Source organism: Mustela putorius, unplaced genomic scaffold (genome assembly GCF_011764305.1).
Source record: "Mustela putorius furo isolate JIRA1106 unplaced genomic scaffold, ASM1176430v1.1 tig00000905_pilon_pilon_pilon, whole genome shotgun sequence".
In the NCBI taxonomy this organism is placed as follows: Eukaryota; Metazoa; Chordata; class Mammalia; order Carnivora; family Mustelidae; genus Mustela; species Mustela putorius.
Window position 1 is genome coordinate 1226143 of NW_025421511.1, and position 14105 is coordinate 1240247.

Below are 14105 nucleotides of genomic sequence, written 5' to 3' on the forward strand. Positions count from 1 at the left end.
GTGCTTTTTTTTTTTTTTTTTTAATATGTGCTACTTTTAAGCCAATAAATTTATGGCAATGTGTTACAGCAGCCACATGAAATGCATACAGTACCATGGACTCGTTAGAAGAAGAAATTATTCAAGGTGGTATCACCTTGTGCTTATTTAAGAGAATTGCTTCTGGCTGAGTTGGCCGAGTTTCTGGCAAGGATCCATGGGTGACATGTGGGCTACTGGTGCTACCATCACTGGGTACCCAGCCAGAGGGAGCCACCATCCTTCGAAAAACACAGCTCAGGGCATCTTGCTCCCTGAACAGAAACTTTCTGATAGCTCATCATGACACAGGAACATTATCCAAATACTACCACGGCCAAGCTTCCCTTCACCCGCTGGCTCTCTGGTCTCATCTCCTACTTTTTCTCTTGGTGAGTCCCCACCGAGCCTTCTTATTATTCCTCAAACATACTGGTCCTGCCCTTGGGATCCCGCCCTCGCTGGAGCAGTCAGTGCCTCGAAGACTGGACCTAAGAGCCGTCTGGGAACTCCAGCAGCCCAACACCTAGAGGCCGGGGTTCTATGGGAGATGGGGGTGCAGCTGGTGGAAGTGGAGCTTGGGCAGCCCTGCAAAGAGAGAAGAGGACCATCCTATCCTGCGGTCAGCTGGTCCACCAGCAGGGAGTCCACAGCGCAAGAGAGTCATCCAAGCTGTGGCAAGAATCATGGTTGTCTTTTTTTTTTTTTAAATAAGATTTTATGTATGTGTGTATGTATGTATGTATGTATTTGAGAGGGAAAGGGAGAGCGAGAGAGAGTGAAAGTGGGATAAGACGGGGAGGGAGAAAAAGAGGAAAATAAGCATAATCAGGCTCCATGCTGAGTGCAGAGCCCGAAGTGGGGCTTGATCTTTCAACCCTGAGATTGTGACCTGAGCCGAAACCAAGAGTCAGACACTTAACTGACTGAGCCATGGGGGCGTCCCTATCACAACTGCCTTTTATTACTGAGCAGTATTCCACAGTACAGAAGTTTATTTTTCCCTTTACCCACCAAGGGACATGTGTGCTGTTGTCAGGTTTTGCTGATTATAAGCAAAGCTGCTACAAATACTCATGATATTCATGTACAGGTTTTTGTATGAACGTGAGCTTTCACGTCTCTAGGGCAAACACCTAGGAGCTGGGTTGCTCAGTGACGCAGTGAGGATACATTTCACATCACATAAAACTTCCCAGCCATGACTTGGAACCACCTCCCATCCTCACCAGCTGTGTACGATGTTCTCCCTCTTTTCTAGAGGATTATCGCTGTGCTTTATGATCCAGCCACCCTGTTAAGTATGTGGCAGTATCTCATCGTGGTTGTAAATCATATTTCTCTAATGATGTTGAGCATTTTTCATCTGCGTATCTTTGACACGGTGTTCAAAAAAATGCTTTGGGCTATTTTTTGTTTGGATTGTTTCTTATTTTTTTTATATTTTTTTGGGGGGGTTGTTTCTTATTTTTGAGTTTTGAGAGTTCTTTATATATTTTGGATTTAAGTCTTTTGTCAGATGAGCTATGCAAATGCTTAGAATGTGTTTCATGGAGTGTAAGTTTTTACACTTGACAAAGTGTCATTTATCACTTCTCATTTTACATATCATGCTTCACATGTCGTATCTAAGAACTCTGGGGGCGCCTGGGGAGGCTCAGTCAGCTCAGCATCTGACTCTGGCTCAGATCATGGGCTCAGCATCCTGGGATCAAGCCCTGCGTCAGGCTCTATGCTCAGTGGGCAGTCTGATTCTCCCTCTCCTTCTGTACATCCCCTAATCACATTCTCTCTCTCTCCCTTTCTCTCAAATAAATAAATTTAAAAAAAAAAAAAAAGAACTCTCCACCTAAACCTGGGTCATATCCTATGTACATTTTAGAGTTTTATAGTCTACATTGTAGTCTGATCCATTTGGGGGTAATCTTTGTATACAGTGTGAGGCACAGATCCAGTTTTGGTCTGCAGATGTCTAGCACCGTTTTTTTTTTTTTTAAGATTTTATTTATTTATTTGACAGAGGGAGATCACAAGTAGGCAGAGAGGCAAGCAGAGAGAGAGGAGGAAGCAGGCTCCCTGCTGAGCAGAGAGCCCAATGAGGGGCTCAATCCCAGGACCCTGGAATCATGACCTGAGCCGAAGGCAGAGGCTTTATTTAACCCACTGAGCCACCCAGGCGCCCCATATCTAGCACCTTTTACTGAAAAGACTCACCTTCCTCCACTGAATTGACTTTGGTTCCTGGTCAAAAACCAGTGGGCCATATTTGTGGGTCTATTTCTGGACTCTATATTCTGTTTCATTATGTCTGTCTTTTCCCAGACACTCAATTGCCTTGATTACAGAGACTTTAAAGGATGTCTTAAAAATCAGATCACATTAGTCCTCTTTGTACCTCTCTTTCAAAATTGTTTTAACTATGCTAGTTCCTCTCTCTCTCTCTATATATATATGTATATATGTACATAGTTATATACATATACAAGTATATGTATACAGTTTAGAATCAGCTTATCTATATCTTCAAAGAACTCTGCTGAGGTTTTAATTGGGAATGTATTGAATCTATAGATTGTTTTAGGGAGGACTGACATTTTAACTATATTGAGTCTTCCAATCCATGAACATAGTATGCTTCTCCATTTACTCTTTAATTTTTTTAACCAATGTTTTATAGTTTTCAGCATACAAATTCTGCACATATTTTTATGTCAGATTTACACTTGAGTATTTCAGTGTCAACCCTGTTTTATTATATCCTTGTATCTTGGCAATTTGTTCTAAGAGCTTTTTTGTAGATTTCTTGTGATTGTCTACATGGATGATCATGGAGTCTGTGAAGAGCCATACTACCATTTCTTCCTCTCTAACCTAAATGTCTTTAATTTCATTTTCTCACCTTATTGTAGTTGTACTTCATTTATTCACTCATGTGACAAGTGGCCCAGGTTCTGCCTCAGCACTGGAAGTTCACCAAATATGTTCCACTTCCTGCCTTTCTCATGTGTAGTGGTTAATCCCACATATAGTTACCATATGCTAAATTTGCATCTGGCTCTGTTTCTATGTATGATTAGTGGGAGAATATTGGCAGTACACTGAGCAGAAACCAGGATGCATCCAGGGAGTTGGTCTTTACACATGGCAACAGTAAATACTGATTCTCATGTCTGACCTCTCTGCTCAACGTCCCAGAAGAATAGATTGGGTACAGAATCAAGCACAGATGTATATCCTCCTAAATGATAAAGAACATTTTTCCCTCTGAGACATGAGGGAAGGAAGAGCTGACTGATAAAGACCCAGAAAGATTGTGAATTGGAGAGAAGGAATACAGGGTATTCATTCATGGAGTTAGAGATCATATTTCTTACAAATAAATGGGAATGAGTACAAATATACAATTAGGTAAGGTAGTCCCCAGTTGCTACCAATGCAAATAGTACTTTTGGGGGGGAATTTAAAACTTTTCCACTTCATGACTTTAAGCACTAATGTCACAAACATCTCATACCAGAGAGCTGCGGGGTTAAGTCATGACACAGGAAAAAGATCACAACCATTCTTAAAAATACATCTGTAGTTTGTTTGCATATTATAATCCTACTGGCTTAAATTAACACAGTATTAATATAATACATTCTTAGGGGGAGGAGGAAGAAGGGGAGGGTGGATATGTGGAATATTCAGTATAGTAACACAAGTAAGAAATGACAGTACTTTCATCAGACAGCAATGCTTTGGAGGGACCATAGGTTGAGGATCAAAGTAAAAATAGAAAGAGTAACAAACAATCTTAATTTCTATGAATAGTGAAAACAATGATTTTTTTTTTTTTAAACTACCTTTAATGCGCAGAAATAAGGGCAAGCAATGTTACAGATAGATATGCGTAAGATAAAACATATCCAAATGGGATTAAATGAACATGTTTCATCCTAAGTAAATCCATCTGTAAAAACAATCACTGAATTCTTTTGGCTTTTTAAACCATCGCTAACATAGGTCACATTATTTCTTGGTCAAACACAGAAGAAAGTTCATTTGACTGTGAGAACACGCATTTTGTGTTTTCATTCCAAGCCTGTTCTAATCTTATTTCTGCCAGTGGCTGAGCTCTGTATCCAGAAGGCCACTCTTCTGCTTTCGGTCCTCACCACACTCCCATTCCCAAGGGATCAGCAGTGGCTGGAGGTGCTGGACCAAAGGGGAAGAGTTCAAGGAGAGAACAGCAACAGGATTCACCGCTCCCAGGAGTGTGCAAAGTCGCACGAGTGCAAATCAAGTGATCTAGTGTCACTGCCTCACATGACCACATCTAGCTTCTGTTTTTATATATGTACTTGCAACAACTGCTTACACAACGGCTTACCCATTCATAAGAGAGAATCCAGCAGCCACGTGCGATTCCCAGCAGCACATTCAGAGTACGCAGAGGATTCCCGGTGAGCACATGAGTGGTCGTGTCACACACTTCCCGGGCAAATGAAAAGCCCTTCAACTTATTCACAACCTGGATGACAATGTTCTGCTTTCTGACAAATAGGAGGGGAAAAAAATCAACAGATTACTATGTTTCCTACATATGAACATCAAGGTGGTTATACTGAATAACATTTTTTTTTTTTAAATAGAAAGCTAAAATTCAACGTTGATCTCAGCTACAGAGCTCACATTTTAATTTATTTATAATCAATGCCTTAAAGTATGGGGAAAGAAAAAAAACTTCAGTTCTCAGCTCCAACTGTCTATTTTAACAACTGACAAAGCTGGGCCACCTGGGTGGCTCCGTGGGTTAAGCCTCTGCTTTCGGCTCAGGTCATGATCTCAGGGTCCTGGAATGGAGCCCCGCATCGGGCTCTCTGCTCAGCTTTCCCCTTTCTCTCTGCCTGCTGCTCTGCCTACTTGTGATCTCTCTCTCTCTGTCAAATAAATAAATACAATTTTTAAAAAAATAAATACAATCTTAAAAAAAAGAAACCTGACAAAGCTGCCCCAGGCTTAAGTGGCTTCACCACCACGGGTGGGAACACAGCCAGCATCAGGGATGGTCCCGGCTCTTCCCACCACTGTTACTTCTCAGAGAGATCTGAACCAGCCTGTGCAGTCAGGACCAAGCTTATTACTTGCTTATTTTATGTGAAGTATAACATTTATTTGAATTCACACATACAGTTTTTTCTAGTAAGAGCCGGGAAAAGGCCCTTTTCATTACATTATCAGCTCAAGCCTAGGGGCTAATTTGGCAGAGGCTCCTTATTTTTGCAAAACCCGTCATTGTTTGTCTTCTGGTCTGCCATTCCATTAGTGCCTTAAGTACCGTTTAAGAAATATGTATCCTTCCCATCTAACCTCCTCACCAAATTGTTCACCATTTTTCCTCTCCTCCTTTTACAATGACCTTACTAAAGCCCTGGGTTTGGACACGTTACACTTCCCTCTCCCTCCCAGCAATTTTGGAAATCCCCAGTGAAATATAAATGACATGAAGGGCTTTCTAAGTCACTGTAACCTACATGGTGAGTTAAGAGATACATTTTTCTTCTCCCTAAAAATTATTATGAAAAAGAGGTTGTTCTTGCCCTGCAATGACCACCTCTAACAATGCCCCACGGGCTTCACAGTCCTTCCCAGTTTTATCTCTACCATCTTGGGCAAGTCAATCTCAAGACCTATTTCCTTACAAGTGAAATGAAAGGGTGGTACTGAATTATATTCTAAATTCTAAGAGATCCCTATGGTAAAAAAAAAAAGACAGATGGGGGAAGTCCCCAGTCCTATCACCACTTCAACCAGAGAATCAGTGCTTATTGGGGTGATGGAAAATATTAAATTCAGGGGAAATGCAAAGAAAACAAAAGCATAAGGCAGTGAAAAGCTCTAACCATATGCTCACCAGAACCCTTCATTTCCACATATCGATGATTTTCCTATTCTATGTCTGGCAGCTGCCTGCTATTTGTTAGATGTGTTAATCAACCACAAGTGTCTCTTTGAGACACAGCTAATCAATGTGGCATCAGAACATCTAGGTCTTTTGTTAAGTCCAGATAAGAAGTATAAGGGGGGGGGGTGGGAAGCGGATAAAAAGAGAAATATGGCCTAAATGAATAGTTTGATCTTCAAAACATTGATGGAGAAAATAACTATTTACTAATGTGCTTTATATCGGGGGCAAAAATATAGATTTTAAAAAATATCACACCGACCACACTCAATTTTGCCTTCCATATTAGATGATTTAGAATGTTCAGTATATTTCATAAGAGATCAGCAAAAATCATGAGTGTGCCCCTTTTACAATAGCTAATGTATGGTGTTTGAACTATTGGTCCTTTTGCTTTCATATGCCATGGGTAGGAAAAGGATCCTACAACATCAAGTATTACAAGCATGCACTTTTTTACTGGCTATTTTTCACTGAAGTGTCCCAATGTTTTGACGAATGCCTTAAAACCTTAAAACGTATGATTGATATAAAAAAACAAAACAAAACATGGTTTTCCCCTTTAGACAGGAATTCAAAAATCTGTTACAAAGAATATGGTGCTGTATTTTTGTTGGATGTGCTATATATTGTGTTAAATGTTTAAGGAAGATGATAAGAGCGTGCCAGCAAGCTATTAACTCTTTCCCAAAATGTGCGGATAATGACTTTAATAGCGTTGTAAAGAGTGTCCTAGCAAAGTGTTCCTTTAAGAACTTTGAGGGAATCGGCCAGTGGTGCTCCATTTACTGGACTTTCATGGGGCAGAAGTGGTGGACACACAGAGACAGGACATATGAAGCAAACACGAGGAAGAGAAAAACACCAGAATCCCTCCTAATGCTGCGTAAACAACTCACGAAGTCTTCAGCGCTAACCTGCTCAAAGGCTTCTAACCACCTTTTTTTACTTCCAGGGTTCTTCTAACTCCAACACCAACTGTACAGAGTAACAGCAAAACGGCACAAAGCTATGGGCTGCCTTAAACGCGCAGCATCACAGTATATGAAAGAAAAATCTAAAATTTTTACATTGAGTAGAAAGTTATCAAAACAAGGAGTACTTACTCAGATGGCATGCTTGTCATGACTAATGTTCTTGTTGGCTAGAGATTTCAAAAGAGAAGGAACAAAAAACAGTCAGAAGTATAAAAAACATTTTTTCCCACAGAAATTAACTTTAATACATTTTTTAAAAAGTTACATCACTTAAAAAATAAACATTTAAGCATATATCAAAGTAAAAAAACTTTATATTCCTGGAAAAACAAAACAAAACAAAACAGCCTGAGAGATACAAATTCAGATACTACCCCAAACCAATCCAAAATAATTCCCGAACATGAGGTAGAGGAGTGGGGCGGGGGCAGGGGTAGAAAGACTTCCCCCCAGAAGTCCATGAGGTAGAGGAGTGGGGCGGGGGCGGGGGTAGAAAGACTTCCCCCCAGAAGTCCATTGTCTTAGTTAGCTAGTGGACCTCTAAATGTGCCATCCTGCTTAGGTATCAAGAGGGTAAGAAGGCATTTTTTTCAGGCTAAAGCGCTATTTTCCAGTTTCTATACAACTCTAGCCCTGCCTCAGTCAGACATACACAATACTGCTCGGGGTCCTGGTGCCTGGGTCCCTCAAATGCTTTAACCTCTCACACCCAGAAGTTCAGATAATGGGACTGCTTATTCATGAGTTAGCATCTGCTATCAATTGGAACTGTAAAGTTCCTTTTTTTAAAGTAAATTTTTAAATACTTTTTTTTTTTACTTACATAGACACATGCTGATGGCATAAAAACATATATGTTAAATGCTTTGGAAATACGTCATTAGAAATATAAAGTCCCCTATAATTCTACCATCCAGAAAAGACTATTGTCCAATAATTTAGCTTATATTCTGCCAAATGTTCCTTCCATGGTAGGGTGTGTGTGTGTGTGTGTGTGTGTGTATATATATGTGTATATATATATATATATATAATTAAAATAAAATGGACTCACACTATCCACACATTTTTGCAAATGAGATGAAACACTTTGAATGCAACCAACTGTGCAGTGAGACCATGGCTAACCATCGCACACTTAGTGTGTCTTGAAGGACCACACACATAAATGAGAAGAAGGAACAAAAGGCATTTAAAGGACCGGTGTGGACACACACAGAGGAGTCAAAGGAGCCTGTGCGCTGTACGGGTATATCTGGGGAAAGTGGAGGAAGGAGCATGAAGAGATAATATGAATCAAAAAGATATTCAGGGGCGCCTGGGTGGCTCAGCTGGTTAAGCCACTGCCTTCTGCTCCGGTCATGATCCCAGAGTCCTGGGATTGAGTCCCACATCAGGCTCCTTGCTCAGCAGAGAGCCTGCTTCTGCCTCTGCCTGCCACTCTGCCTGCTTGTGCTCTCTCTCTCTCTCTGACAAATAAATAAATAAAATCTTAAAAAAAAAAAAAAAAAAAAGATTTCCCCCAAAAAAAGATACTCGAAGAAGTGTCAGATGTGGTAACTCGGAGGATCACTGACCTCTTGTGTTAGCCCTCATTCGCTTTGGATACAAAGCAAACAACTACAGCACAGCTTTGTGGGCTGAGTCGGAAGACAAGGCCTTATGTAGGAGTCTATAATCACCAAGAGAGATTCCGGTGGAACCTGATCGTGATCCTCAATGTTATCCTTGAAGGAAAGCTATGCAGGCCCAGGAATGTAATGAGCCCCAAATAAAGTCCAACAGGCGCTCCTTCCACGACACCCGCTTTCTTCTGTAGAACCACCCAAGAGATGCCAGTGGAATGTCATCTGTGGAAAGTCACCCAAGGAGGGAAGGGGAATGGACAAGGAAACCTCCTGATTTCTCCAATGCGAGGCTTTCTCCCCAGGGCTTCGTCCTCCTTCAGCTGCACTCGTCTCTGCAGGTGATCCTTCACACAGCCTCGTGGGTCGACAGGCCAGCCACGTGCTGACGGTTCCCAATTTCATATCTCTAGCATAAACCTATTTCCTGACATCCAGACTCAAATATTCTACTGACTACACGATAAGGAGGGCCATCTAGAGGTCTAATAAGGATCTTGAATTTGACACGTCCAAAACTGAGATACTGCTCCAGTCAGGGAATTAGGCAAGAAAAATGGAATAAAATAAAAGACACCCAAATTGAAAAAGAAGTAAAGCTATCTCTACTCATAAATGAGATGATCTTATATGCAGAAAACTCTAAAGAACCCAGAAAAACAGTTAGAACTCATAAATGAATCCAGCAAAGTCACAAGATAAAAAAATCGGTGTGCAAAAATCAGTTGTATTTCAATACATGAATAATGATCAGAAAAGGAAATAAAGAAATAATTTCATTTATATTAGTGTCCAAAAAATAAAATACTTGGGAATAAAGTTAATTAAAAAAGATGCAAAACACCAAATGCTGAAAATTTTTTTAAAAATGATGAAAGAAATTCGAAAAGACCTAAACACATGTAAAGACATCCTGCATTCATGCAATGGAGAATTTAATATCATAAAATGACAAGACTATCTAAAGTACCTTTAATGCAATCTCTATCAAAATCCCAATGGTGAGTTTTGTAGAAATGGAAAAACACATCCCAAATTTATATGGAATTCCAAGAAAACCCAAAATAGCCAAAATAATCTGGAAGAAAAAACACAAAGCTGGAGGTCTGATACTTCCCAATTTCAGAACTTACTACAAAACTATAGTAATCAACACTGTACGAGGTCAGCATAAGAACAGAAATTAATATAGAGTTGAGAGCCCAGATATACTCTCACATCTAAGGTCAACTGATTTTTGAGCAGGGTGGGTGCCAAGACCATTCACATGTAAAGAATAGTGTCTTCAACAAATGGTGCTAGCAGAACTAGATACCCACAGACAAAAATTATATTGGACCTCTACTTTATAGCACATGCAAAAATTAATACAAAGTGGATCAAAGAACTAAATTTAAGAGCTAAAGCTACAGAACTCTCAGAAGAAAACAAAAGGGAAAATCTTCATGACCCTGGATTTGGCAATAGTTCCTTAAATAGGACACCAAAAGCACAGGCAAAAAGAAAACAAATAAATAAATAAATTGGAATTCATCAAAGTTAAAAACTTTGATGCATGAAAAAATACTATCAAGAGAATGAAAAAGATAACCACAGAATAGGAGAAAATTATTTGCGAATCATATATCTGAGAAGCATTTAATATCCGTAATACATAAAGAATGTCTACAACTTAACAAGAGAAGGACAAACAACTCGTTTTTAAAATGGGCAGGGGTGCCTGGGTGACTCAGTCAGTTAAGTGTCTGACTCAGGTCGTGATCTCAGAGTCCTGGGACTGAGCTCCGCACCAGCCTCCACACTCAGCAGAGTCTGCTTGGGCTTTTCTCCCTCTACCCCTCCTGCCTGTGCTCTCGCACTCTCTGTCCCTCTAAAATAAGTAAACAAATCTTTTTTAGAAATGGGCAAACAGGGGTGCCTGGGTGGCTCAGTGGGTTAAGCCTCTGCCTTCAGCTCAGGTCATGATCTCAAGGTCCTGGGATCGAGCCCTGCATCGGGCTCTCTGCTTGGCGGGGAGCGTACCTCTCCCTCTCTCTCTGCCTGCCTCCCTGCCTGCTTGTGATCTGTCAAATAAATAAATAAATCTTTAAAAATGGGCAAATAATTTGAATAGACATTCCTTCCAAAGAAGAAAAGCAAATGGACAATGAGCACATGAAAACATGCTCAACATCACTAGATAGGGAAATCCAAAACAAAACCTCCATGAGATACACACCCCTTCACACCTGCTAGGCTGGCTATAATCAAAAATGTGAAAAATAATCAATGTTGATTTTTAAATATGATGCCAGTACTGTGGAAAACAGTTTGGTCGTTCCTCAAAAAGTTAAACCAAAAACCCACATAGTCAAAACACTTACTCCAAGGTATATACCAAAAAGGATTGAAAACAAGGACTCAAATACTTGTTTGAGAATTTTCATCACAGCATTATTCACAAGAGCCAAAGGGTGAAAACTTCCTACGTGTCCAACAATAAATGAATGGATATGATTAATCTGGTGTTTACGAGCAATACAATATTATTATTCAGCCATAAAAAGTAGGGAGGCTGTAATACACAACATGTATGACTCTGGAAACGTGTGTGTGTGAAAAAAGCCAGACATACAAGACAAATATTGTATGACTCTACTTACATGAAATATCTAGAATAGGTAAATTCACAGAGGCAGAAAACAGAACAGACTCCCGGGGGCCAGGGGTGGGGTGGGAAATGGGGAGTTGTTGCTTAATGAGTTCCAAGTTTTACTCTGGAGTGAAGAAAATTTTCTGGAAACAGACGGTGACGATGACTGCATCAAGTGAACACTGCCACTGAACCATATACTTAAAAATTGTTAAAACGGCAAATGCTATATTGTATGCTTTTTATCACAATAAAACAATTACACTACAATCTTCTCTCCCCAGCCCACTCCTTCCAAGCCTCACTGGCTTAGTGGCAAGACTTCTCCTGCACGGGTTAAAAGCATTTTCATCATCATTCTCGTCATTATTTTCTCAAACCCCACACCCAATCCATCAGCTCATCCTGTCAACTCAACCTTGCAGATGTATCTAGACTCTGACCTGTTCTCATCAACTCCACTGGTGACATGCCAGCATCTCATGTGAGTCACTGTCAAAGCCACTTAATTCTTCTCCCTGCTAAAATCCCTGAGACTTCAATCATTGCTCAACACAGAGCCAGAGCCACACTGTGGAAACACACATCAGATCACGTCACCCTTATTCTCACAGCCTCTGGTGGCTTCACGTCTCACTCTAAATATACATGAACCTGTGAATAGAATCAGTCTATCCCTCAAAAAGAGAAAAATCATGAACATGACCCCTGTTAAGTCTGAGTGAAGGAAGGTCACATAGTTATGTCTACCAGAAGCTTGACAGAGAGGGGACATCCCGCCTAGGTTGAGGGAAAGAAATGGTTGTATATAAGGAAACTCAAACCCCAAAATAAAAGTCTCAATGAAGAGAAAAAAAATAAAGAAGAGAAAACAAACAATCTGACTTGTAGATGTTGGGTAAGAAATCTAGAAGATTTAAGGTTCATTGACCCAGTTCAGCCACAGAACCTACAAGAAAAGACAAGCTCCCCCTGGAGTCCCACACTAACAAGTGCCATGATAGAGACCACACATTCGGACTGGTGTGACAAATACTCGTGGCCTGAAATACAGCGATGAGACAGAAGCAGCAATGTTGTTATTATGAGTAAGCACATTTACTTAACTGTTCTTATAAATTACACATTAGAAAATACGTTCAATAGAATTCCCCTGATTACTCAAGGAAGCTCCTTCTACATGACATGGACTGGTAAGTGCAACTTCTTTACAAATGAGTAACAAAATAAGATGGTTAATGGAGGGAGAAATAGATACATGATAAAGTAAATATTTTTAAAAGTTGATTGTAGAATCAAGGCTGGAGGAGAAAATTGTGAAATATTTTGACATGGAACAGAAGACATACTGGGTGTCTCCAATGGACACCTCCGTGCTGTTCGGCACACACACCCTTCAGGGTTCTCCGCTTCTATGGGGTTTATGCCTTTTGTCATCTTTGAGCTATTTTACAATCTAATTAGCTGTAGAAAATTGAAGAATGCTAATTGTTCTTGTCTATAGAAATGCAAACCCTGTCCCAGGGACATTCAAGAGACTTCCCTCTCCCCGTGGTGACAGTGACCTCCCTCTCCCCGCAGTGACAGAGCCTTGTCTACACTCCTAATGATCCATGAACAGGTCTCCTCCATGGATTCTCCTTTGCAGAGGACAAAACAACTTCCCAGTCTCATCATTAATTAATGAGTTAAATAAAATCTTTAACATATATTCATTTTCCATTAGAGGGAAAGTTATGATGTATCTTTAAAAAATTATCTTTTAACAGTTATGAAGGTTTTCCACCAAGTTGCCCAACAGACTCATCTGCTAAAGATTAGCGGCTTCTGTCTGACAGAAGCCGCTAATCTTTATCGCCAGAGAACACTCCACAGGCGGCTTGAGCCCAGGAAGGTCTATTATTGGCTCCGGAGCTGAATGCCAAGTGGCAAGCCAGAACTTTGCTGGCTCTGTTTCTCTAATTTTAATTTTCCTCTCCATTTGTTTTGTTTTGTTTCATTAATGGATGAATTATTCGCCATTAGTGGAAGCAATGTTTAGGAATTTGGTTTTACGGTCTGACTACTTTGTGTTCTATATAAATTAATTAATGGATTACAGAGATTTATTCTTTTTTGGTAAGAGACCATAGAGGACTGGGTTTATTAGCTTTTTTTTTTTCTTTTCTTCTGCTTGCTTATTTGCCCATTTTGGAGCTAAAATCAATTAAGACATGCATGCCCACAAGGAAGGAGAATAGCTTCCTGAAATCTGGACTGGTTTTAGTATTTGTCTTTATTCTTGACCAGTGGCTGAAATTATAACTAACTCAGAAATGTTTTAAGAACTCAAATTCACATAGTTAATGTGTTTGGAAATTACTATTAGTTTAGTAATTTTGGCTTAATGAAAACAGTTATGTCTTATCTGAATTCTCCATGTTAAGTATAATATAAACATACATTTTATTCTACTTGAGTTTATTTTCCCTAGACTTACAGGTTTACTGGTCAAATAAAATAACATTATTCCTGTATAATAAATATAAATATATAATAATTATTCCTGTTATAAAGATTTTTTAAAAATTTAAACTTGTGACAAATCATTATTCTAACAAGCTTTTTATATCAGTACTAATTGTATTTCGTAATACATCAGTGCAACGATAATTTCCAGGATCTTTAGTGTTAAACTAATTAAATAAGCAGGCCATCGGACTAAGGTGGCTCTCAGGCCTTAGCAGCCTATGTAAGCAAACAAAAACCAGAGCCTGTAAATCCCTTAAGGTTAAGAAATCAATACCAAAGAGCGACCAATCACAAGCAGCCAAGTAAGCTTTCCCATAGAAGGCAACCGCTTAAGCTACAGCCAATCAAATAAGTTCCTAGCTTTGATTCCGCATCTTCTCTGTAAGTCTCTCCCT

At 39.8% G+C, this 14105-nt stretch overlaps 1 protein-coding gene across 2 annotated transcripts in view; it reads right to left on the minus strand.

Annotated features, from left to right (window-relative positions):
* The window catches only part of MCPH1 (microcephalin 1), a 240879-nt gene that overhangs the window by 147003 nt on the left and 79771 nt on the right, over positions 1 to 14105 (minus strand). For both annotated transcript variants that reach the window (XM_045086169.1, XM_004766753.3), the window contains exons 10-11: positions 7072 to 7109; positions 4391 to 4553 (exon numbers count right to left, since the gene is read on the minus strand). In XM_045086169.1, coding sequence (XP_044942104.1) covers positions 4391 to 4553; positions 7072 to 7109 — 201 coding nt within the window. The remainder of the gene's footprint in view (positions 1 to 4390; positions 4554 to 7071; positions 7110 to 14105) is intronic.